Here is a 25,255-nt window from a genome sequence, read left to right on the forward strand (position 1 = left end):
ATCCTGGCAGAGGCTTGGCATTGAAAGAACGTAACGGGTCCGCGCAGGCTCCTGGAAGCGGCGGGACTCAAGGAAAGGACTAGAAGCGAGACAGATTGTGCTGAGTGAGAAACGAGATCAAGCAGAAGGAGAATACCAGCAGGGGTTTTGTTGAAAGAGGCAGCACCCTGCTGAGGCGCAATACCGGTGGCCGGAACGCCGAGGGAGTGGATTAGAATACAGCTTCAAGCCATACTCCAAACAGCGGCAGGACAGTCGGTCTCAGGCGGGCTGTCTACCACATATCACCTATGAAGTCTTGGGGGGCAATTGCGGGAGAGGGGCGACTCTAGGGTCCCGGAAGAACTCCAGGCCTACCTGACAAACGGGTGCCATTCCAACCTGAATACAGGGAAGGGGTGGATTACAGAGGAACATCAAATCGAGTTGTGAGGGAACTTAAGAAACAGACACAACCGTTGTGGGGTTACTTTCCGTAAGCACAGCAGGGAAGGACTACAACACATAGCGCTAGAAGGAAGGCACAGATTTCCACCTGAGAGGAGAACTCTGGAGGTGCCATTGGACCGGCCGGACTTGCGTAGCCTGGTGAACCGTGTTCTGGACTGAGGACTCAGAGATCTCCAGTAAAGAGGTAAAGAGACTGCAACCTGGTGTCCTCGTTATTTACCGCGACTTACACCCCACAACTGCACCGCTCCACCGCTATCATTACTACCACCTATTACACCGGACGTCCCCCACTGACGGACAGGGCCACGGACCGGGTCTAGCCACCGTGACAACCCCGAGACTGAGACCCAGAGGCCCGGCTCCGGGTATCCCCTCGGCCCTGCGGCGGTGTGGGGGCGCGCCGCAACAGTACAGGGATAATGCACACAGTGATGTCACAGTATAGGGATAATGTACACAGTGATGTAACAGAACAGGGATAATGTACACAGTGAAGTGAGGACGGACTGGGCCGCAGGCCTTTAAGGGAGGACAGCATGACAGGGTTGAGTGGGCCTATAGGGAATGAACAGAAAGGAGCGGGTAATAGTGTAGAGTGAAGAAGCAATTTTCATTTGAATCGGGGCTCACGGATTGGCTAGGAGGTGAAGTAGGCGGGAAAAAGGGGGGTGACGATTATAAAAGGGGGCACCCATCTTAGAGGAGCAACCATTTTGGTGCCCCTCTTAGCAATATAACAAGCTCTGTGGGTTATTGACAATGGACGTTGAGGTGATTTTACAGCACCTCCGTGATGCGGCTAGAACCAGGGGCGCAGGCTGGCTGCAGGCGTCCTTAGAAGGCCTGCTTCCTGAGGGGGGATCTCGGTCATCTCATCCCCTGCCTGAGGGCCGCCGGCCTCGGAGGTCTCGGCCTCCAGAGCGCCTGAGCCCCGAGGTCACCCCCCGGGTTCGGCACTGTATGAGGAGCCCCTCAGGGGACCCTCTGGCTTCAGCAGCAGACCGCAACCATAGTGGGCGCTGCCAAGGAGCTGGGAGGAATCCCACGAATCAGCGGGGTCTGCAGCGGGGGGAGGTGTCGGCCTCCCCTTCATCTGAAGTGACTACTGTGACCCAGGAACCCGGCAGAGGAACGGTGGGTGCCCAGCCGGGAACGGGCCCGGCTCAGCAGCGAAGGTCGGCACAGAGGAGCGGGCGGGGGCCTGCGCGGCGGGCGCCTCCACTGTCAGCGCGGCGAGGGAGGTCCGCCCACTTACCAGAGACGTCCAGGGAGCAGGAGCCAGGTACGGGAGCGGCGAGGAGCCCATCCATCCAGGCCGCCGCTCGGTGTGGTGTGGTAAGCACACAGGCGGCAGCAGCACAGGCCCCAGAGTGCGAAGCAGTCAGTGATGGGCGCCGGCTTGGCTCCGCCCACTCCCTGGCTGCTGCTGCAGATATGTGTTACCCCTCATCAGGCGCTGCAGCTCCTCCGGACCCCTGGGGATCCAGCCAAGGGGGGGCGCGTGTGGGGGCGATTTGGGCCACAGAGCTGGCAGGTGGGATAGATCACAGGGGGGTGACTTGACGATCGGGGGCAGGTCAGCTGAGCAGGGTCGTCCCGCTGTGCGCCTTGAACCGCCGTGGGGCTCCACCATGGATCGGGACCACTCCGTGGGTCCTACCAGCGCGACGTCATCAAAAGACTGGCCCATGGAGGCTCGTGGAACCGGGAGCCCGCACCTCCAAGGGGGACCACGAACGGAAGGATTGCATCTGGATGCAGGATCGGCGGCTGCTGGGAACACAGCACCCAAGCAGCTAGGTGAGAGTGCTGTTTTTTCTTCTTTATTGCCATCACTAGCTCCTAATGTTGATTCGGGTGGAGGGGAGGTTTCTGTAGGGGGGGTTAGTTTTGGTGCGGGTATTTTAATGCAGGGGTTAAAAGATTTGTTCCAGCTTTGGGAGACGAGGGGTAGACAGATTAAACCGTCGCCGCTATCGGCTTGGCTGGGTAACACTCGTGATAGGGGGGTTCTGGAGGCGGATGGGGTCAGGGACTCTTTTAGGTCAGGATCTAGTACTTCACAGGGGGCTCCAATGGTTACTGGGGTGGCATCGGTGGGAGGCAGCGAGGTGTCGCAGCAGATAATCGCGGCATCGGCGGAGAGCGGGGACAAGGATAGGGACGATTCGGCACGGGTAGATGATTCGGCTAAAGGGGAGGTGTACGTGTGTTTTGAAGGTCCGTTAGGGGCACTGTCATGATCTCTGCAGGCAGAGATCATAGCAAGCCTATAGAGGGACAAGCTCTCGGAAGATGGAACTATACTGACCATGAACTAAGCCTGCCGCGCAACTAGAAATAGCCAGGTAGCATTTCCTATTTATCGCTAGATGCCCAGCTCTGGCCTAAGACCTAAATAGCTAGCAGAGGGAAATATAAGACCTGGCTCACCTCTAGAGAAATATTCCAAAGAAGACAGTAGCCCCCCACATATAATGACGGTGAGTTCAGATGAAACAACAAACGCAGCAGGAAAATAGTCTTAGCAAATTTGAGGTCCGCTTACTAGATAGCAGAAGACAGATAGTATACTTTCATGGTCAGCAGAAAAACACTAACAAAACACCATCCAGAGATTACCTTAAACTCTGGCATTAACTCATAACGCCAGAGTAGCAATCCCTGATCAACGAGAGCTTTCCAGACACAGTAACAAAACTTCAGCTGTGAACTGGAACAAATAGGCAAAACAAAACATGGACAAAAGTCCAACTTATCTAGTAGTAGTCTAGAAGCAGGAACAAGCACTGAGAGGCATCAGATAACATTGTTGACCGGCAAGAAACCACCAGAGAAATGAGCTTAAATAGCGACACCCACTACTGATGGAACCAGGTGAAACAGGAAAGAGGATGACAAGTCCAATTCCACAAGCGGCCACCGGGGGAGCCCAGAATCCAAATTCACAACAGTACCCCCCCCTCAAGGAGGGGGCACCGAACCCTCACCAGATCCACCAGGGCGACCAGGATGAGCCCTATGGAAGGCACGAACAAGATCAGAAGCATGAACATCAGATGCATTGACCCAAGAATTATCCTCCTGGCCGTAACCCTTCCAGTTGACCAGATACTGGAGTCTCCGTCTGGAAACACGAGAGTCCAAAATTTTCTCCACAACGTACTCCAACTCACCCTCAACCAACACCGGAGCAGGAGGCTCAACTGAAGGTACCACAGGTACCTCATACCTGCGCAATAACGACCGATGAAAAACGTTATGAATGGAAAAGGACGCAGGGAGGTCCAAACGGAAAGAAACAGGATTAAGAATCTCCAATATTCTATAAGGGCCGATGAACCGAGGTTTAAACTTAGGAGAAGAGACCCTCATAGGGACAAAACGAGAAGACAACCACACCAAATCTCCAACACAAAGCCGAGAACCAACACGACGATGACGGTTGGCAAAACGCTGAGTCTTCTCCTGGGACAACTTCAAATTGTCCATAACCTGCCCCCAGATGTGATGCAATCTCTCCACCACCGCATCCACTCCAGGACAATCCGAGGATTCCACCTGACCGGAGGAAAATCGAGGGTGAAACCCCGAATTACAGAAAAACGGGGACACCAAGGTGGAAGAGCTGGCCCGATTATTGAGGGCGAACTCTGCCAATGGCAAAAAAGCAACCCAATCATCCTGGTCAGCAGAGACAAAACACCTCAGATATGTCTCCAGGGTCTGATTAGTCCGCTCGGTCTGGCCATTAGTCTGAGGGTGAAAAGCAGATGAAAAAGACAAATCTATGCCCATCCTAGCACAGAATGCCCGCCAAAATCTAGACACAAATTGGGTACCTCTGTCAGAAACAATATTCTCAGGAATACCGTGCAATCGGACAACATTCTGAAAAAACAGAGGAACCAACTCAGAAGAAGAAGGCAACTTGGGCAGAGGAACCAAATGGACCATTTTAGAGAAACGGTCACAGACCACCCAGATGACAGACATCTTCTGGGAAACAGGCAGATCTGAAATAAAATCCATCGAGATGTGTGTCCAAGGCCTCTTAGGAATAGGCAAGGGCAACAGCAGTCCGCTAGCCCGAGAACTACAAGACTTGGCCCGAGCACAAACGTCACATGACTGCACAAAGACCCGCACATCTCGTGACAGGGAAGGCCACCAGAAGGATCTTGCCACCAAATCCCTGGTACCAAAAATTCCGGGATGACCTGCCAATGCAGAAGAATGTACCTCAGAGATGACTCTGCTGGTCCAATCATCCGGAACAAACAGTCTATCAGGCGGACAACGATCCGGTCTATCCGCCTGAAACTCTTGCAAGGACCGCCGCAGATCAGGAGAAACGGCCGACAAAATTACTCCCTCCCTAAGGATACCTGTGGGTTCAGAATTACCAGGAGAGTCCGGGTCAAAACTCCTAGAAAGGGCATCTGCCTTAACATTCTTAGAACCCGGTAGGTATGACACCACAAAATTAAAGCGAGAAAAAAATAAAGACCAGCGCGCCTGTCTAGGATTCAGGCGTCTGGCAGTCTCAAGATAAATCAAATTTTTGTGGTCAGTCAATACCACCACCTGATGCCTAGCCCCCTCGAGCCAATGGCGCCACTCCTCAAACGCCCACTTCATGGCCAAAAGCTCCCGATTCCCAACATCATAATTCCGCTCTGCGGGCGAAAATTTGCGAGAAAAGAAGGCACAAGGCCTAATGACGGAGCAGTCGGAACCTTTCTGCGACAACACTGCCCCAGCTCCGATCTCCGAAGCGTCAACCTCAACCTGAAAAGGCAGATTCACATCAGGCTGACGCAACACAGGGGCAGAGGCAAAACGGCGCTTAAGCTCCTGAAAGGCCTCTACAGCATGAGGGGACCAATTAGCAACATCAGCGCCTTGTCTGGTCAAATCAGTCAGTGGTTTAACGACATCCGAAAAACCAGCAATAAATCGGCGGTAAAAGTTGGCAAAGCCCAAAAATCTCTGAAGACCCTTAAGAGAGGAGGGTTGAGTCCAGTCACAAATAGCTTGCACCTTGACGGGATCCATCTCAATGGAAGAGGGAGAAAAAATATACCCCAAAAAGGAAATTTTCTGGACCCCAAAAACGCACTTAGACCCCTTGACACATAAAGAATTAGACCGCAGAACCTGAAAAACTCTCCTGACCTGCTGGACATGAGAGTCCCAGTCATCAGAAAAAAATCAGAATATCATCCAGATATATTATCATAAATTTATCCAGAAAATCGCGGAAAATATCATGCATAAAAGACTGGAAAACTGAAGGGGCATTAGAAAGACCGAAAGGCATGACCAAATACTCAAAGTGGCCCTCGGGCGTATTAAATGCGGTCTTCCACTCATCCCCCTGCCTGATCCGCACCAAATTATACGCCCCACGAAGATCAATTTTAGAGAACCACTTAGCACCCTCTATACGAGCAAACAAATCAGTAAGCAATGGCAATGGGTATTGATACTTAACAGTGATCTTATTCAGAAGCCGATAATCAATACATGGTCTCAAAGAGCCGTCTTTTTTTGAGACAAAGAAAAACCCAGCTCCCAAGGGAGAAGAAGATGGACGAATATGTCCCTTTTCCAAAGACTCCTTTATATATTCCCGCATAGCAGCATGTTCCGGCACAGACAGATTAAACAAACGACCCTTGGGATATTTACAACCCGGTATCAAATCTATGGCACAATCGCACTCACGGTGCGGAGGTAACGACCCAAGCTTGGGTTCGTCAAAGACATCTTGATAATCAGAGAGGAACTCAGGGACTTCAGAGGGAATGGACGACGAAATAGAAACCAAAGGTAAGTCCCCATGAATACCCTTACATCCCCAGCTCAACACAGACATTGCTCTCCAGTCCAAGACTGGGTTGTGAGACTGCAACCATGGCAATCCCAGTACCAAATCGTCATGTAAATTATACAGCACCAGGAAACGAATAATCTCCTGGTGATCCGGATTGATACGCATGGTTACTTGTGTCCAGTATTGTGGTTTATTATTAGCCAATGGGGTGGAGTCAATCCCCTTCAGAGGAATAAGAGTCTCCAAAGGCTCTAAATCAAAACCACAACGATTGGCAAAGGACCAATCCATAAGACTCAGAGCGGCGCCAGAGTCAACATAGGCGTCCGTGGCAATGGATGACAAAGAGCAAATCAGGGTTACAGACAAAATAAACTTAGACTGAATGGTGCCAATGGAAACAGACTTATCAAGCTTCTTTGTACGCCTAGAGCATGCTGATATAACATGAGTAGAATCCCCACAATAGAAACACAATCCATTCTTCCGTCTAAAATTCTGTCGCTCGCTCCTGGACAGAATTCTATCACACTGCATACTTTCTGGCGTCTTTTCCATAGACACCGCCAGATGGTGCACCGGTTTGCGCTCCCGCAGACGCCTATCAATCTGAATAGCCATTGTCATGGACTCATTCAGACCTGCAGGCACAGGGAACCCCACCATAACATCCTTAACGGCATCAGAGAGACCTTCTCTGAAAGTTGCCGCCAAGGCGCACTCATTCCACTGAGTAAGCACAGACCATTTACGGAATTTTTGGCAGAAAACTTCAGCTTCGTCTTGCCCCTGAGATAGTGCCATCAAAGTTTTTTCTGCCTGAAGTTCCAAATGAGGTTCCTCATAAAGCAAGCCCAAGGCCAGAAAAAACGCATCCACATCGCGTAACGCAGGATCCCCTGCTGGCAATGAGAAGGCCCAATCTTGAGGGTCACCCCTGAGCAAGGAAATCACAATCCTAACCTGCTGAGCAGGGTCTCCAGCTGAACGAGACTTCAGGGACAAATAAAGCTTACAATTATTTCGGAAATTCTGGAAGCTAGCTCTATTCCCTGTGAAGAACTCCGGCAAAGGAATTCTCGGCTCAGATACCGGAGCATGTACCACAAAATCTTGTAAATTTTGTACTTTCGTGATGAGATTATTCAAACCCGCAGTTACACTCTGGAGATCCATTATTGTCAGGTGCACACAGAGCCATACAGAGATTAGGAGGAGAGAGAGAAAAAAGACTGCAGCAAGGCAGACTGGAGGAAAAAAAAAAAAAAAAATTCCAGCAGACTTCTTATAACTCTCCTTTCTCAACCTGGGTCTTTAACACTTTATTGGCCGGTCAAACTGTCATGATCTCTGCAGGCAGAGATCATAGCAAGCCTATAGAGGGACAAGCTCTCGGAAGATGGAACTATACTGACCATGAACTAAGCCTGCCGCGCAACTAGAAATAGCCAGGTAGCATTTCCTATTTATCGCTAGATGCCCAGCTCTGGCCTAAGACCTAAATAGCTAGCAGAGGGAAATATAAGACCTGGCTCACCTCTAGAGAAATATTCCAAAGAAGACAGTAGCCCCCCACATATAATGACGGTGAGTTCAGATGAAACAACAAACGCAGCAGGAAAATAGTCTTAGCAAATTTGAGGTCCGCTTACTAGATAGCAGAAGACAGATAGTATACTTTCATGGTCAGCAGAAAAACACTAACAAAACACCATCCAGAGATTACCTTAAACTCTGGCATTAACTCATAACGCCAGAGTAGCAATCCCTGATCAACGAGAGCTTTCCAGACACAGTAACAAAACTTCAGCTGTGAACTGGAACAAATAGGCAAAACAAAACATGGACAAAAGTCCAACTTATCTAGTAGTAGTCTAGAAGCAGGAACAAGCACTGAGAGGCATCAGATAACATTGTTGACCGGCAAGAAACCACCAGAGAAATGAGCTTAAATAGCGACACCCACTACTGATGGAACCAGGTGAAACAGGAAAGAGGATGACAAGTCCAATTCCACAAGCGGCCACCGGGGGAGCCCAGAATCCAAATTCACAACAGGGCACATCTGAAACCTGAGGTAAAAGAGAAAATATGGAAAGGGGAGTACGTAGATATATTTTCACTGCTCCCGTTAGAGCGTTTCAATTTGGATAAAGCCCGTAGGGACGATTCCAAAAAAGAGGATGAGGAGAGGAGAAGGTTCAGGTTGATCCCACATACTTTCTCTAACTGGCTACAGGCTTTTGCAATTTTTGCCAGTGCAATAGGGGAAAAATCACCGGAGACCTGTGCCCCCTTGTTCTGTTACTTAGACATCATCGGGGAGGCTTACAAGGTTTATGGGGGTCAGGGGTGGATTAGATATGATGAACAATTTCGTCAACGTAAAGCAATATCCATTGGGATCACAAGGATATTTCCTTATGGATGAGGGTGACAGCAACAGTCAGGTCAAGTCAAGGATCTCAGTCATTTCTTGGGGGCACCGGGGGTTCAGGACAGTCGGGGCACTCGGTGGTCATGCAGAAGGGACTGTGTTTCGCCTTTAACGAAGGGACTTGTAAGTTTGGGGCGAAGTGTAAGTTTAAGCACGAATGTTCATCATGTGGAGGTACTCACGGGGCAGCAAGATGTTTTAGAGGTGGGAAGCAAAAAGGGTCAGATGGTTTTGACAAAAGGAATGACGCCAGTGCGTCTAGCAGAGATGGAGCGGTTCCTAAGTAGATACCCTGACAAAAAGGCAGTGTCGACTTTACAGAATGGTTTTAGGGATGGTTTTTCGATACCTTTTGTGGATGTTAAGGTGCAGTGGTCCAAAAAGAATCTAAAATCGGCCTACGAATTTCCCAAGGTGGTCACGGAAAAACTGAACAAGGAAGTGTCACTTGGGAGAATGGCTGGTCCATTTCAGTCTCTCCCTGTGGAGGACTTGAGAGTTTCCCCATTGGGGGTGGTGCCCAAAAAGGAGGTTAACAAATTTAGATTAATTCACCATCTTTCGTCCCCAAAAGGTTTGTCGGTTAACGACGGAATTGACCCACAGCTGTGCTCGGTTCTTTATACGTCATTTGACACAGCTATGGAGTGGGTTAGACACTGTGGGCAGGGAGCTTTGTTGGCTAAAACCGATATTGAGGCCGCTTTTCGTTTGCTACCTGTCAATCCAGATAGTTTGCATTTGCTAGGGTGTTTTTGGAACGAGGGTTTTTATGTGGATCGTTGTCTGCCGATGGGGTGTTCTCTGTCCTGTGCGTATTTTGAAATGTTCAGTACATTTTTAGAATGGACGGTAAAGGATGTGTCTGGACTTCGGTCCTGCATCCATTATCTTGACGATTCTTTGTTTGTTGGTCCAGCGCACTCCGCAGACTGTTCAATTTTGCTTCACTCGATGGAGAGTGTGTCGAAAAAGTTCGGCGTTCCGTTAGCAGCTGATAAGACGGTGGGTCCGGTAACATCTTTGAGTTTTTTGGGCATTGAGATTGATACGGTTGCAATGGAGTGCCGGTTGCCTGATGACAAATTGATTGGCATGAGAATGGAGGTGAAGAGAGTCTATGCGTTGAAAAAGGTAACGCTGCGCGAGATTCAATCACTGCTGGGGAAATTGAATTTTGCGTGCCGTATCATGCCGATGGCTAGGGCTTTTTGTTGCAGGTTGTCTTTGGCTACAGTGGGGGTTCGGGCCCCGTCTCATTTTATCAGGCTTCGGAAGGCTTTGAAAGATGACCTAAAAGTATGGATGCTTTTTCTGGATTCATATAATGGGAGGTCATTATGGATTGCACCGGTGGTGCCTGCAGAGGAATTGGGATTCATGATCGGTCCGGTTGACGAGCACGGTTTTCGTTTGTTTTTCAAAGAGAGTTGGCTAGTGTGTCAGTGGCCGCCATTGTGGGTCAAAAACGGTTTATGTTCTAATCGATTGCTGTGTTTGGTGTTCCCCATTGCAGTTGCATTATCTTTGTGGGGAACGGAGGTTCGTAACACGAAGATTTGTTTTGGTTGTGAATCAGAAGGGGCTGTGAGAGCCATAAATTCACTGTCATCTGCGGATCCGGCATTGCTGAGAGTGTTACAACATGTGGTCTGGATAGGTTTACGGTGTTACTTATGGGTCACTGCTGAATTTCGGCCGGTTAACAACTTGATGGTTTTTGATGCTCTTTCTTGTTCACAGTAGGATCGGGTTCCGGATATCGTGCCTCAAGTGGATCTCATGCGAGTGTCATGCCCAGAAGACTTATGGAATCTTCCGTTGGGGCAGTGAGAGGGTTATTGTCTAGATCCCTGGCGCCAGGGACTTGGTCACACTACGTTAAGGCATGGGATACTTGGGTGGATTGGGGATCGTCAATGGAGACGGACGTACAGGATGACGAAAAATTGCTGTTGCTCCTGGGTCAGAAATGGGATTCAGGGTGGTCGGTCTCTAAAGTTAATCATTTCTTGTCTGGTTTGGCATTTGGATTTAAATTTAGGGGGTTACACGATGTGACTAAATCTTTTATGGTCCTTCAGGTGATGAAGGGGTGGCGAAAAGGTTGGAAAATTTTGGATGGGCGACGCCCTGTGTCTTATGAAATTTTATTGAATTTAGGCGAACAATTGTCGGGGGTTTGTTCTAACCAATCGGAGGTTATCCTGTTTAAGCTGGCATTTGCTCTGGCGTTTTTTGGAGCATTTCGGTTGGGCGAGTTGGTCATCCCCTCCAGGCATCAAAAAGGGGGGTTGCTGGGCCGTGATCTGGTTATGCACGGGGATAGGTTGGTGATCTGGTTGCGTCGATCGAAAACGGATTTGGTTGTAAAAGGTTGTAAAATTGTTCTCTTTGAAGTTGCTGGTTCCCCGTTATGCCCCGTATTATGTTTTAAGCAATTTTCGAGGGGTTTGATTTGGGGTGATGAGCCGTTGTTATTACATGGGGATGGTTCGTTTTTATCTCTGTATCAGTTTACTACGATATTTAAGCGCTGCTTGACGCGAGGGGGTAATTCGGCCGATAATTTTTCGGGGCATTCGTTCAGAATAGGTGCAGCTACGGAGGCAGCCAAACGAGGTTTAGGGGAGGACGTAGTGCAAAGGATCGGCCGTTGGGAATCCGCAAGGTTCAGGTCATATATTCGCCCGTCCTTGGTTTGAGGAGTGTTTTTGAATTGGGAGATAATTTGATCGGGTCATGCTTTGCGGTTATTATGTTTGGTATGTTGTCTTTTTCTTTTCAGGGAAGAGGCCTTTACTTACATGGATTATAAGCCACCCGTTCGTCTTTTGGGCCGCATTGCGAGCGGACGTCCGCCCTGAAGGGAGGCAGCTTGGTGTAGAGAAATCTTCGGCGATCATACGATGGATCGGAAAACGTGGAATGTACTGGAAGCAGCTTCTGCCAGAATTTCACAAGTTTGGCCGTTTGGACCGGGCGCCGGATTTATTGGTGATCCATTTGGGGGGTAATGATCTCGGAAAACGCCCTTGTAGGGAGTTGATCAACGACATCAAGTTTGATGTCTTGAGGCTGTGGGCTATGTTTCCGCGTTTGTTGGTGATCTGGTCGGATATTGTTCCCAGGAAAGTTTGGTATGGGGCACGATCGGTGCAGGGTTTAAACAGGGCCAGAATAAAATCACAGAGAAAAAAGCAGAGATGATTATGGATCGCCCCCAGGCGCAGGGCAATGGGGTGCTCGACACCGGGTCCCTCTGTCTCGGTTCTGGGGGATGTCACGGTGGCCCGACCCGGTCAATGGCCTTGCTGAGGGCCGCTCAATTAAAGGTGAAGATACAAAAAGAGCACAGCGAGGTCAAAAATACTCTGTTGTAAAAAAGTCACAGTAAATAAGCACGTGCTAGTCAAAAAATGAAAATACAGGGTATTTAGTTAATACGTTTTTTTGCAAAAAAAATGTATATTAAGCTGCTCCACCAATCGACAAGGTATACCCATAATAGAGCAGTCCTATCTAATGTATATAATCCCTATCTGATGTATTTAAAAACCTGATCATCTGTATAGTACCTGTATAAGCAGGGTTCAGAGAGAAGATATCCATGTGGACATGCTGGATGGAACAGCTTCAATGCAAATGGCCCACAGAGGAGTGGTGGACTCCCCAATCTTGTAGAAACAAGAGAACGATTATAGAACCAAAAACACATGGGCTACTTGCACAGTGAACAAGTCTGTAGAAACCTGTTCACACCACCAAGAAACTTGAAGACACAAAAAGAGCACAGCGAGGTCAAAAATACTCTGTTGTAAAAAAGTCACAGTAAATAAGCAAGTGCTAGTCAAAAAATGACAATACAGGGTATTTAGTTAATACGTTTTTTTGCAAAAAAATGTATATTAAGCTGCTCCACCAATCGACAAGGTATACCCATAATAAAGCAGTCCTATCTAATGTATATAATCCCTATCTGATGTATTTAAAAACCTGATCATCTGTATAGTACCTGTATAAGCAGGTTCAGAGAGAAAATATCCATGTGGACATGCTGGATGGAACAGCTTCAATGCAAATGACCCACAGAGGAGTGGTGGACTCCCCAATCTTGTAGAAACAAGAGAACGATTATAGAACCAAAAACACATGGGCTACTTGCACAGTGAACAAGTCTGTAGAAACCTGTTCACACCACCAAGAAACTTGAAGACACAAAAAGAGCACAGCGAGGTCAAAAATACTCTGTTGTAAAAAAGTCACAGTAAATAAGCAAGTGCTAGTCAAAAAATGACAATACAGGGTATTTAGTTAATACGTTTTTTTGCAAAAAAATGTATATTAAGCTGCTCCACCAATCGACAAGGTATACCCATAATAGAGAAGTCCTATCTAATGTATATAATCCCTATCTGATGTATTTAAAAACCTGATCATCTGTATAGTACCTGTATAAGCAGGGTTCAGAGAGAAAATATCCATGTGGACATGCTGGATGGAACAGCTTCAATGCAAATGGCAATGTGGACATGCTGGATGGAACAGCTTCAATGCAAATGGCCATGTGGACAAGCTGGATGGAACAGCTTCAATGCAAATGGCAGAGATGATTATGGATCGCCCCCAGGCGCAGGGCAATGGGGTGCTCGGCACCGGGTCCCTCTGTCTCGGTTCTGGAGGATGTCACGGTGGCCCGACCCGGTCAGTGGCCCTGCTGAGGGGCGCTCAATTAAAGGTGTAAGTTTGTACAGTGTTCGTGACGCCACCTGTGGTATTCGGTCAGGGTGACCGACGCTGCTGGGGGTCCGCTGGGGTGATGGAATGGCAGCTAGATGGTATACCTTCCCACAGGCGAAGTATGTCCCCAGGGCTTCCCGAAATGTGTGGATGATGATAGTGGTCGTTGTAAGGCGCGATGAATAACGAGGACACAGGGTTGCAGTCTCTTTACCTTTTACTGAAGACTTCAGAGTCCATAGTCCAGAGTACCGCTCACAGGGCTGGCTGAGTCCGGCCGGTCCGAAGGCACATCCAGAGTTCCCTTAGCCAGGAGGAAATCAGTAGCCTTCCTACTAGCGCTTGAGTGTTGTAGTACCTCCCTGCTGAGCACCACGGGAAAGTCCTCACACCCTTCGTAGATATTTCTGATGTTCTCTCTCTCTGTCCCCCAGATAATATGGATAGGACAACCCGTATGACGGGGTAGGCCTGGAGTTAATTTATAGGGACCCTAGAGACGCCCCTCTCCCACAATTGCCTCCGTGTCTTCTTAGGTATTTAGGTTGGGCAGCCAACTTGGAATTAACTGTCCTGCCTTTGTTTGGAGTAATGCGTAGAGTCAGTACTCCCTCGGTGTTCCGGCCACAGGCTATGCGCCTCGGAAGGAGGCTGCCGATCTCGGGGCAGGACTCCTCCCGGTACTATCTCCTTGTGCTGTTGGAGCGCCCCCACCGTCGCAGGGTCGTGGGGTACCCGGCACCGGGCCTCTCTGTCTCGGTTCTGGGATTGTCACGGTGGCTAGACCCGGTCCGTGACCCTGCTAAGGGGCGTCCAATGAAAGTTGAGAGTGATGATGTGTGGTGCAGGGTACGATGAATAACGAGGACACAAGGTTGCAGTCTCTTTACCTCTTTACTGAAGGCTTCAGGATCCTCAATCCAGAGTACGGTTAACAGGGCTGTCTGAGACCGGCCGGTCCGATGGCACCTCCAGACTTCCCTTTGCAGGTGGAAATCTGTGCCTTCCTTCTAGCGCTTGTGTGTTGTAGTCCTTCCCTGCTGAGCACCACGGGATAGTCCTCACAGCTGTTGTGTCTGTTTCTGATGTTCCCTCACAACTGATTCTGATGTTCTTCTCCGTCCCCCAGATGATATGGCTAGGACGCACCCGTATGACGGGTAGGCCTGGAGTTCTTCCGGGACCCTAGAGTCGCCCCTCTCCCACTGTTGCCCCCTATGTCTGCTTAGGTGATTTAGGTGAGACAGCCCGCCTATAACTGACTGTCCTGCCGTAGGTTTGAAGTAAGGCTTGGAGCCAGTACTTCCTCGGCGTTTCCGGCCACCGGCTACACGCCTCAGTAGGATGTTGCCTCGATCTTACAGCACGACTCCTACTGGTGTTTTCTCCTTGTTGCTTTGATCTCGTTTCTCACTCTTGACAATAAACCTCACTTCTTGTCCTTTCTTGGGGTACCGCCGCGATGAAGTGCAGGCGCGGTCCCGTAACGTTCCTTCTGTTCGCTAGGCCTCTGTCAGGATCCCACCCCTGACATGGACCCCCTGAATCTTCCTCTGCAACACCCTCTGCCACAGGATGTTGCCTGGTTCCAACCCAGTCAGCTTTCTGCCTCACTTTCTATCGAACCCCCAGTTTTACCAGACTGTGAGGAGTGGCCTAATACATAGTGCCCTTTGCTCCCCCTGGAGGCCAGACTGTGAAGTGTATTGGTGTCTGTGATACCTGGTCAGGTGAACTCCTTCAGTGCCACCAGACGTACCATCACTCCCCTTAGCGGCGGAGCGATGTTACTGCAACGACCAGGTCTCTGGGGCGCTGCACTGTGACTTCGGTTCTCACTCTCCACAATATACTTCGCTTCGTGTCCTTTCTTAGGATCCTGCCGCAATGATGTGCAGGCGCAGCTCCGTAACGTTCTATCTCTTGCTAGACCTCTGTCAGGATCCCACCCCTGACAGGACCTCTCTGGGTCAAACCCAGGCTGCTTCTCCCTCGATGTTGTCTGGTCGAAGCCCAGTCTGCTTTTTTCTGACTCACTTCCTATCCAACCCACCAGTTTTACCCGTGTATGCGGAGTGCCCTAGTAGATAGAAGCTTTGCTCCCCCTGGTGGACTTGAATGTGAAGTGTAGTGTGTGTCTGTGATACCTGGCAAGGTGAACTCCTTTAGTACCATCAGACGTAACGTCACTCCCCCTGGTGGAAGAGCGACATTACTGCAACGACCAGGACTCTGGGGCACTGCAATTACCTGCTGAAGCCTCCAAACAAATGCACTAGCAGGGCGCATCGGACCCGAGTAATGATGGCAAAAACACAGGTGCAAAAAATACCGATGAAACAACCACTTTCAATCCAGTATTGGCTGTTTGGCATTAGTGCACAAAAAGATAAGCGATAGTCTGTATGTGGCATTGTTCACACAGGCAATGCAGAGCATCTGGTCTACAGCCTATTACTAACGCACATACAGGCGGGCTGCCCAGTGCTACAAAATGCATGCTGTGTGACTAGAGGCCTACAGTTTACAGAGCCATCTTGGTCCGACTGCGCCCTGCAAGATAAAGTGCAAAAAAACCACATATCAATGTATGTAAGGTATTAGTTTATATTGGGGCCTCAATACGTAAGCCGGCAACCCACGTCAAGGGTCCTTACATTTTGCCGGTCCTAACGCTAAACATTGAGTAAAAGCTCACAGACACAAAAAGAGGACTTAAAAATCCTCCAAAAATTGAAAAAAATCACATAGAAAAAAGCAGAGATGATTACCTGCTGAAGCCTCCAAACAAATGCACTAGCAGGGCGCATCGGACCAGAATAAAGGTTAATAGGGCGGTTTCCCGTTTTATGGTTCGGAATGGGGCTCTTGTGATTTGCCACGTAGATTTAGAGTCGGGAACGGGCGAGTATTGGAGAAAGGATGGTGTCCACTTGAATGCCATCGGCTTGGACTTATGGTGTCTAGCGGTGCAAGAGGGTATCGAAAAAGGGCTGCTGTTGTGGCGGGACACAAATGTCTGAGGCGTCAGGACATTTGTGTTGGTGGCGGGGGGGAAAGAGGTCCTCGAAGTTGGTGGTGCTAAGAAATGACGGCTTGGAGGGGGGGGATTTTTAAGATCCTGGACTCCCCCTGGTGTGGTTTTGAAAATGGAAAGGAAATTGGTGGTTATACAGTCGAGATGACTGGGGCCGTGGGATTCTGGCGGATATTGGCCGGGCGAGTCTTTTAAGCGTCTCTGAGCTGGTGCCTAGCGGCTAGAGGCAAGGACACGACCTGGAGGCCAAATTATGGAGATTGGATATGACTTGGTTAATTCTTGGGGCTTCGAGGACCGTCTTCCCTGGGGTTTAATGTTAAGAAATTAAACTGTTATGTTTGAATGTTAATAAAAAGGCTGCTGTGGCCAATTTATCCAAACGAACGTGTGATGAGTAGTCATTGGGGTATGGGTTAAAGGAGTGCGGGGAACAGGTGGTTAGAAGAGTTTTTAGGTTAACGGTCAGTTTTAAGTGAAACTCACGGGCATCACGAATACCCAATGTCATGTAACAGAACAGGGATAATGCACACAGTGATGTCACAGTACAGGGATAATGCACACAGTGATGTCACAGTACAGGGATAATGTACACAGAAATGTCACAGTACAGGGATAATGTACCCAGGCAGTTACAGCCATGCTAGCAGTGTATTTCTGGAGTCCTAGACAGAGGATGGACCAGTACATCCATCTCTAAGGGTCTGTTCCCATATGTATTTCCTGTGCGGACCTCCGTCCATAAAAATATTAACGCGAAATATGCAGCAGTACAGAATTTACTGATGCAGATTTCATTGCAAACTGGTAGGGGGGATAAGCCGCAAGGGAGAAATATTCACTGACATTTGCTGTATAACATATTATTGATATTATTATTGATAGTATTTTTTTTAATGATTTCTATGATGACACATACTGTGATGAAATCCTTCCTCCCATCTGCAGACCTCCGCAGTACTGCTGCTGTCTCACTAGTGGGTGCTGTTGTGTAGTTCTCTTATGAAATGTGCTGAATGACTCAGCTCTGCTACATCTGACAAGCTGCGCTCTTTGCATTCTCTATTTTCTGAAGTGCCGGCTTTCATGAGAACTTTGGAAGAAGGAAAGCATCGTAGATAGTAAACACCCGGATAAGACGTAAACAGGCGGTAATCTCTTATTATCCAGCAATATACCAAAGCTATAAACAGGGCGATGACTCCTTGCACAAATTTACATGAAAATAAACAGGATTATATCTAGAATAGCTCAGGGAAATTATGAGCTGCAGGGACCTGTACTCATCAAGCACCCCAGCATTACGCAGGGCGGGGGAGGTGACCTGTATACACAATTTGGGGTTTGTTACCATGTAAGTCGATGAGTCCATGGAAAACTCCCGACTGCACTCGGATGACATCTGAGTGCAGTCTGATTTATGCGCACTGATACAATCTTTTCCTCATCACACTCTGATCAGTCACTGATGAGACTGATCAGCGTTTCATTGGCATAGTCAGCCCAATTCTCTCGGATGAGGGAATCTACGGCCGTCTGCACCTGCCATTAGTCTACCGGCACAAGTTTGTTTGACACTTGCAGCTAATCATATCTTTGATCCACCCATATTTCCAAAACGTCAGAAGGTAAGGATCCGCCATACAGTATCGATCATTTAGAACTTCCTTGCTGATTCCAGTCCCACACCGGAGGTGCTGCCTGAACACAGACGCGTCTCATTTAAAATGCAGGTGAGCCCAATAAAAAGGCAATTAATACATTGAATTTCTTCCTCCTCCATGCCCGTAATCCACCCATGTGAATATAATAATACAGTTTCCTGGGCGCACACCCATGCTGCAGCATGCACAATTACCCAGATATATTCAATAGGAAACATAGAATTATCAGGAATTAGTGACATTATCATATAGCAGAGCCAAATACTGTATTAACACTGATTTCATCATTGATTTTGTGCCTTTTTTCTGCAATAAAAATATTTTAAGGGCTCGCACAGATAATCGTATTATTGGGCCGAGTGCCATCCGACAAAAAAATTTGTTCGCACTCTCACCAGGGTTAGTCTATGGGGCCGTAAACAAATCTGATATTTTCCTCAGACCAAGACTATCCAAGGAAAAACAATTTGGATTCAATCTTCAGATCTCACTCGGGCGTGCGAGTCTATGGGTATGTGGTAACCGTCGGACTGCACTCGGATGACATCTGAGTGCAGTCTGATTTCCCCAGCCTCACAGAATGTACTCTGATCACAGCGGGATTAGCCTAATTGATCCGATTTTCTTAGATCGCAAAAAATATGCTCTGTGTCCAGCCTAAGGCCGGGGTCACATTATCAGTATTTGGTCAGTATTTTACATCAGTATTTGTAGCCAAGACCAGGAGTGGAACAATCAGAGGAAAAGTATAATAGAAACATCCAAAAACCAAACAAGAGTCTGCCGCGCTCCAACACAGATGGGTGAACAAATGTCTACGTAACACTGCTCACCTGATAGTGCTAGTGTTCAACCGTGTTAGCACAGTCCCGGAGCTGAAGTAGCAACACCAGATCGGTGTGCCCAAAGTCACCGGTGTATCCGCTGCCTTGGCTGGGTCTGCAGATGGGGAGCGTCCTCCCTGAACACCGGAAGTAGCTCCTGGAGAGCTGGAGTGTGCTGATCGGCGGTGTGCCTCGGCCGAAGGCGCCGCCGTGTGTGAGCAAGGTGTACGAGGGGCGTGGTAGAGCGGTGACGTCACCTGTCCGTAGAAGACGGGCATGTACAGGGGCCAATGACCGACGCGTTTCGAGGGAGACGTCCCTCTTCCTCAAGGTTATGGTCCCTGTACTAACGCTAAACCTATATACCCCTCGTCATCCTCCCTGCTCCTGAGCCAATTTTCCTAATGACCTCGCCAGCACCCTGCAATTAGTGGCATGCAGTATATGACACATGAAAACACCTATACTGAATTGCGCATGACCGCTAATCCCTCTTATTACACGGATAAAACGACCTCCTGTTTTCCAAATTAAAATTAAAATTTATTTATTATTTATTGATCCCCAACTAATATATAAAAAATGTAACATGTATAAATGTGTATAAATAAGTAAAATTTTTTATTCAAATGCTAAAATGACCCCACCTTACCCTTTGATAAACTTGATCCTAAAAAATTTGATCCTAAAAAATTATTATTGCCCGAACAGAGCTATATTTAAAAAGAATTATCAGTACTGCACACTGATAATTCTTTTTAAATATAGCTCTGTTCGGGCAATAATAATTTTTTAGGATCAAATTTTTTAGGATCAAGTTTATCAAAGGGTAAGGTGGGGTCATTTTAGCATTTGAATAAAAAATTTTACTTATTTATACACATTTATACATGTTACATTTTTTATATATTAGTTGGGGATCAATAAATAATAAATAAATTTTAATTTTAATTTGGAAAACAGGAGGTCGTTTTATCCGTGTAATAAGAGGGATTAGCGGTCATGCGCAATTCAGTATAGGTGTTTTCATGTGTCATATACTGCATGCCACTAATTGCAGGGTGCTGGCGAGGTCATTAGGAAAATTGGCTCAGGAGCAGGGAGGATGACGAGGGGTATATAGGTTTAGCGTTAGTACAGGGACCATAACCTTGAGGAAGAGGGACGTCTCCCTCGAAACGCGTCGGTCATTGGCCCCTGTACATGCCCGTCTTCTACGGACAGGTGACGTCACCGCTCTACCACGCCCCTCGTACACCTTGCTCACACACGGCGGCGCCTTCGGCCGAGGCACACCGCCGATCAGCACACTCCAGCTCTCCAGGAGCTACTTCCGGTGTTCAGGGAGGACGCTCCCCATCTGCAGACCCAGCCAAGGCAGCGGATACACCGGTGACTTTGGGCACACCGATCTGGTGTTGCTACTTCAGCTCCGGGACTGTGCTAACACGGTTGAACACTAGCACTATCAGGTGAGCAGTGTTACGCAGACATTTGTTCACCCATCTGTGTTGGAGCGCGGCAGACTCTTGTTTGGTTTTTGGTTGGTTATTTGGGCAGGTCCGCACATCCCACCTGCCAGGGTGCCAGCAGCTCACACAGTACAGTATTTTAGGACAGCGCCAGTGTACCTTTGTTGTTTATAATAGAAACATATGCACCTCTTCTGCATTTATCACCCACGCCTGGTCTTGGCTTACAAATACTGATGTAAAATACTGACCAAATACTGATAGTGTGACCCCGGCCTAATAGTGTCATTTTTATTTGCACCTTATTCATTATTTGAGCCTTTTTAATTAACATTTGTGGTTTCATTTCTTTTTTTTTTTCTCCATTATGGCTATGGTTTTAGATATCCATTGTTTTAGGCTTTTTTAAATTTTGCAAAAATTTTGTGCATTTGTACCTTTGTCTGCCTAATTTTTTTAGGGGGCATTTAAAGGCTAACATGCAACATTGTAAAGTTTAGGGCGCAGTCTGATCCTCAGTTGCAATGGTAAGGGCGCATTGCAATCCTCGGACTGGTCATCGGCTCTCCTGACCTGAGCGTGACGGCACGTATTTCTTTGTGGCTGTCATCCTCAGGTCAACAGAACCGATGACCAGTCCGAGGATTGTGATGTGATCCTCGGGCGAGCAATATGGCCGTCTGACTGCGCCATTATCGAGAGAATCGTGCAGCAATTTAATCTAAAAAGTGCAAAAAGACCAAAAACAATAAGCGTATTTGAATTCATGCCAACTCATCAAATTGTTTTAATATATTCAGTGCAACGTCCGCCAGTGCAAGGACTAGACAAGAAAAAATATATTTTTTTTAAAACCCATCATCGGATACTTAGGCCATGTTCACACTGACATTTGCACATTTCGTTTGCCTGTACTATTCAGAATAATAAAAATTCATGTCCAAAATGTGATCTGCTGCATCACTGATGTAAATGGAAGCAGTGGGACCCCACGGATTATTATGGGGTCCGTCTGGGTTCCATTATGTGTTCTTTTTTAGAACAGATACAAAAGACCTGAATGCAGCTTTTATCTGTTCTGTAAACTAAAAGAACCCAGATAGACCCCATAATAATTATTGGGGTCCCTTTTATCGATTTACATCAGTTATGCATCCGATACTTGTCGGACATGTCTGTTCCTAAAAACAGAGCCAAATGCAGGTGTGAATAAAGCCTTAGCTGGTACAGACAGTAAAATTCTGAGACTGTTGCATATATCTGACTGGGGTTTGCAAAAATAACCCGCATATTAAACAACCCTATGAAAAAATTTAAAGTTACAGAAAACTGCAAAAAACTCTGCCGCATGTGAATACACCTTGAGTTTACTTGCAGCCTAATGTAAAAAAATTTTTTTTTTTTTTTTTTTAAAACAAGGGAATTTTATTATGAAACTTAAGGATTTGGGGTGGAATTTCTGCAGAATGTGTACACACCACAGGACTTATTCCGAGACGAAGAGGTTAAAGTCCCAATTCCTCGCCCTCCCTGTGGGCGGATGATGTCAGCAGGGCTCAGGATATAAGGCGGGGGAGAGCTCACTCACCACCAGTTGTGGCATTCACAGCTTCAGCAATAAGCTACAGTGATCCCACTGCCTAGACCCCACTGCCAGCACCATGTCCACCTCATTGAGAGTCAGCCCCTCCGTCCATGGCTACCGGTTTGACACCGCTTCCCGAAAGAAAGCCACAGCCAACATCTTTGAGGGTGTGGACCAGGAGTCCCTGCAGAAGCTCTTTAAAAAGACTGGTGATAAGAAAGCAGAGGACAGAGCCCGCATCATCTTCTGCATTGACCAGGACAATGAGGAGAAAGCCAGGGCACTACTGGCACTAAAGCAGAGGACTAGGGACAAAATCCTGCAATTCCTCAAGCTCCGCAAACTTCCCATCAAGGTGATCTGAGCTCCTTGGCCGCAGAACTTTCAATCTAAGCTGAAAAGTCTGATCTGAAGACTGATCTGGAGGAAGAGGATGGTCGGGCAAGCCTGTCACCCACTGCCAAAACTTATCTCGGGTGAAGAATTGAGAGACTGTTCTGCAGAGCTTGCACTCTAATCGTAAGAGACTGTCCTGCTGTGTTGGAAGCATGTGCTCGAAAAGAGACTGTTTCAGAGGACTGAGCGCTCCCTCCAGAGCTGAGAGGAGACTGCACACGACTCCAGAGTGACAGAAGGAGAAGCAGAGAAATAAGGACTATGTGGGGCCCCCATGGCTGTACCCAGGAAATGTGCTTTTAAGGGCCCTGCAAGTTCTCCCAAGCAGAGCTATGGGGAGACCCAGAGGACTGGCGAGAGATAATGATGACTTTTTTGGTGCTGTAATACTTCATTTATGCTATTCATCATGTTTTCTATATTTTGTTAATAAATTGTTTTATAGTTTACATTTCTTCTTCTATTGTTTTATTTCTAATGCAACCAGTGGGCCGTTCATATATCAATGTCGCATCCTCTGCCCTGATCAGCTGTTGTGGGACTACTAGTCCTAGTGTGATCTCCTTGGGCATGCTGGGGTTTGTAGTTGCACATCAGCAGATAACCTATGTGTTTCTGAAGTCCGCTTCCTATATATGAATATTTTTGGACACATCTTCCTCTTCTTCCTTTTTTTTTCCTGTCTTCTTCTTTTGGTTAATTCTGACAATCTGGTATAATTCAGCAGTGATATAAATTCCTCTTGTGTTTTATAAACTGCAACCTACCTATTGATGCAGGAAAATAGTTGAAAGATATATGATGACCGGTCATTAAGGGGTTAAATCAATCCTGCCTATTAATGAAATAAAGGAGGTGAAAACATGACAGCCGGTCTTTAAGGGGTTAAAACAAACCAACTAATTACCGTTATGCAGGAAAATAAGTGAAAATATGGTAACTAGCCATTAAGGGGTTAAAGCAAACTTCCTAATTGATGCAGTGAAACAGGTGAAAATATAGCCTAACTGGCTACTAAGGGGTTAAAACAAACCTACCCTATTAATGCAGTGAAAGAGATGAAAATGTATGCTAACTGGCTATTAAGGGGTTAAAATAAACCTACCTATTAATGCAGGAAAATAGGTGAAAATATAACTTAGCCGGCCATTTAGGGGTTAAAATAAACCTACAATTTATTAATGCACGAAAATAGTAGCTAATAAGTGATAGCTGGCTAGTAAGGGGTTAAAATAAACCTATGTAATAAATAATGCAGTATAATATGGATCTGGGCAGCTGTCACAATGGAAGGTTTCCTTGTCAATAGGCACCGGGTACTTTGCGGTCACCTTGGTGGTGCTGTCTAAATGTATATGTAGCAGAGCCGAATTTGTCATCGTGGTATAATCTGCACAATAAGTCAGGATAATGCAGGAGGATCACCTGCAGCTCTGTAAGACAGGCTGTTATCTCACAAGTGATGCTGAATACAAACTGGGCTCTGCTACATCTGAATGACGGTATCAAAAGGATAATCCTGCTCCATCCTAGATGTGAAGCTACAAATACTGTAGAATTCTATATAACACAGTATGTGTGTGTGTGCATATATATATATATATATATATATATATATATATATATATATATATATATATATATATATATTATATACCGTGATTCCTTAATTTAAAGTCATATGTAAGTTACAGCAGAAATTCTTTGCATTCCAGTGAAATTGAAGTTTCATCACTGTAGATGTATCATGGGCGAGTATATATATACGCCTGGAGCTAAAGGCCAGCACCTGATTACATATCTAACGTGTGAACACAAGCATGATGGTTATTGCATCATATAAAGTCATCATCAGCTGTCATGGATGTAGCAGAGCCGAATATGTCAGCATCTTTGGTGTTTTGCCATCAGGATATATGAGTTTTCGTTGGTTTATCTGCAGTCCTATGTAAAACCACTGCTCCCTATGAGTGAGCAAATCCAGCTCTACTATGCAAGTGGATACGCTTGAGCTGCTAGAATAGCAGGGGTATAGGATGATGGGAGTTGTAGTACTACACTCCTACCAACAGCTGGAGAATGTGGTTCGGTAATTCCCATGCCATGTTTGGTCTGAAAATTCTTCATCTCTGTACAAATCTAACTGGTGATGCCAGGCAGCCTGCCCATTCCAGATAGCAGTGTCCGAGTGTCCTACAACTACAGGACGTGGGCGCTGTGTGCTCAGGCATTACAGGGTGCGGCCACGATGTGCTTAGGTATTACAGGACGCGGGCACCGTGTGCTCAGGTATTACAGAACGCGGGCACCATGTGCTCAGGTATTACAGGACGCGGGCACCGATTGCTCAGGTATTACAGGACAGGGGTACTGCGTGTTCAGGTATTACAAGATGGGGGCACCGTGCGCTCAGGTATTACAAGACAGGGGCACCGTGTGCTCAGGTATTACAGGACGCGGGCACCGTGTGCTCAGGTATTACAGAACGCGGGCACCATGTGCTCAGGTATTACAGGACGCGGGCACCGATTGCTCAGGTATTACAGGACAGGGGTACTGCGTGTTCAGGTATTACAGGATGGGGGCACCGTGCGCTCAGGTATTACAAGACAGGGGCACCGTGTGCTCAGGTATTACAGGACGCGGGCACCGTGTGCTTAGGTACTCAGGTATTACAGGACGGGGGTACTGTGTGCTCAGGTATTACAGGACGGGGGCACCATGTGGTCAGGTATTAGAGAATGCGGGCACTGTGCTCAGGTATTACAGGATGCAGGCACCGTGCGCTCAGGTATTACAGGACGC

General features: G+C 47.4%; 1 protein-coding gene across 1 annotated transcript; it reads left to right on the top strand.

Annotated features, from left to right (window-relative positions):
- Window positions 1-21,382: 21,382 nt before the first annotated feature.
- TCIM (transcriptional and immune response regulator) lies at window positions 21,383-22,899 on the top strand. Its single transcript, XM_077260833.1, has one exon. It carries the CDS (start codon window positions 22,131-22,133, stop codon window positions 22,416-22,418), a length of 288 nt encoding a protein of 95 aa, XP_077116948.1. The 5' UTR covers window positions 21,383-22,130; the 3' UTR covers window positions 22,419-22,899.
- The last annotated feature ends 2,356 nt before the right edge of the window (window positions 22,900-25,255 follow it).

The sequence above is a fragment of the Ranitomeya variabilis genome, chromosome 5 (assembly GCF_051348905.1).
Source record: "Ranitomeya variabilis isolate aRanVar5 chromosome 5, aRanVar5.hap1, whole genome shotgun sequence".
In the NCBI taxonomy this organism is placed as follows: domain Eukaryota; kingdom Metazoa; phylum Chordata; class Amphibia; order Anura; family Dendrobatidae; genus Ranitomeya; species Ranitomeya variabilis.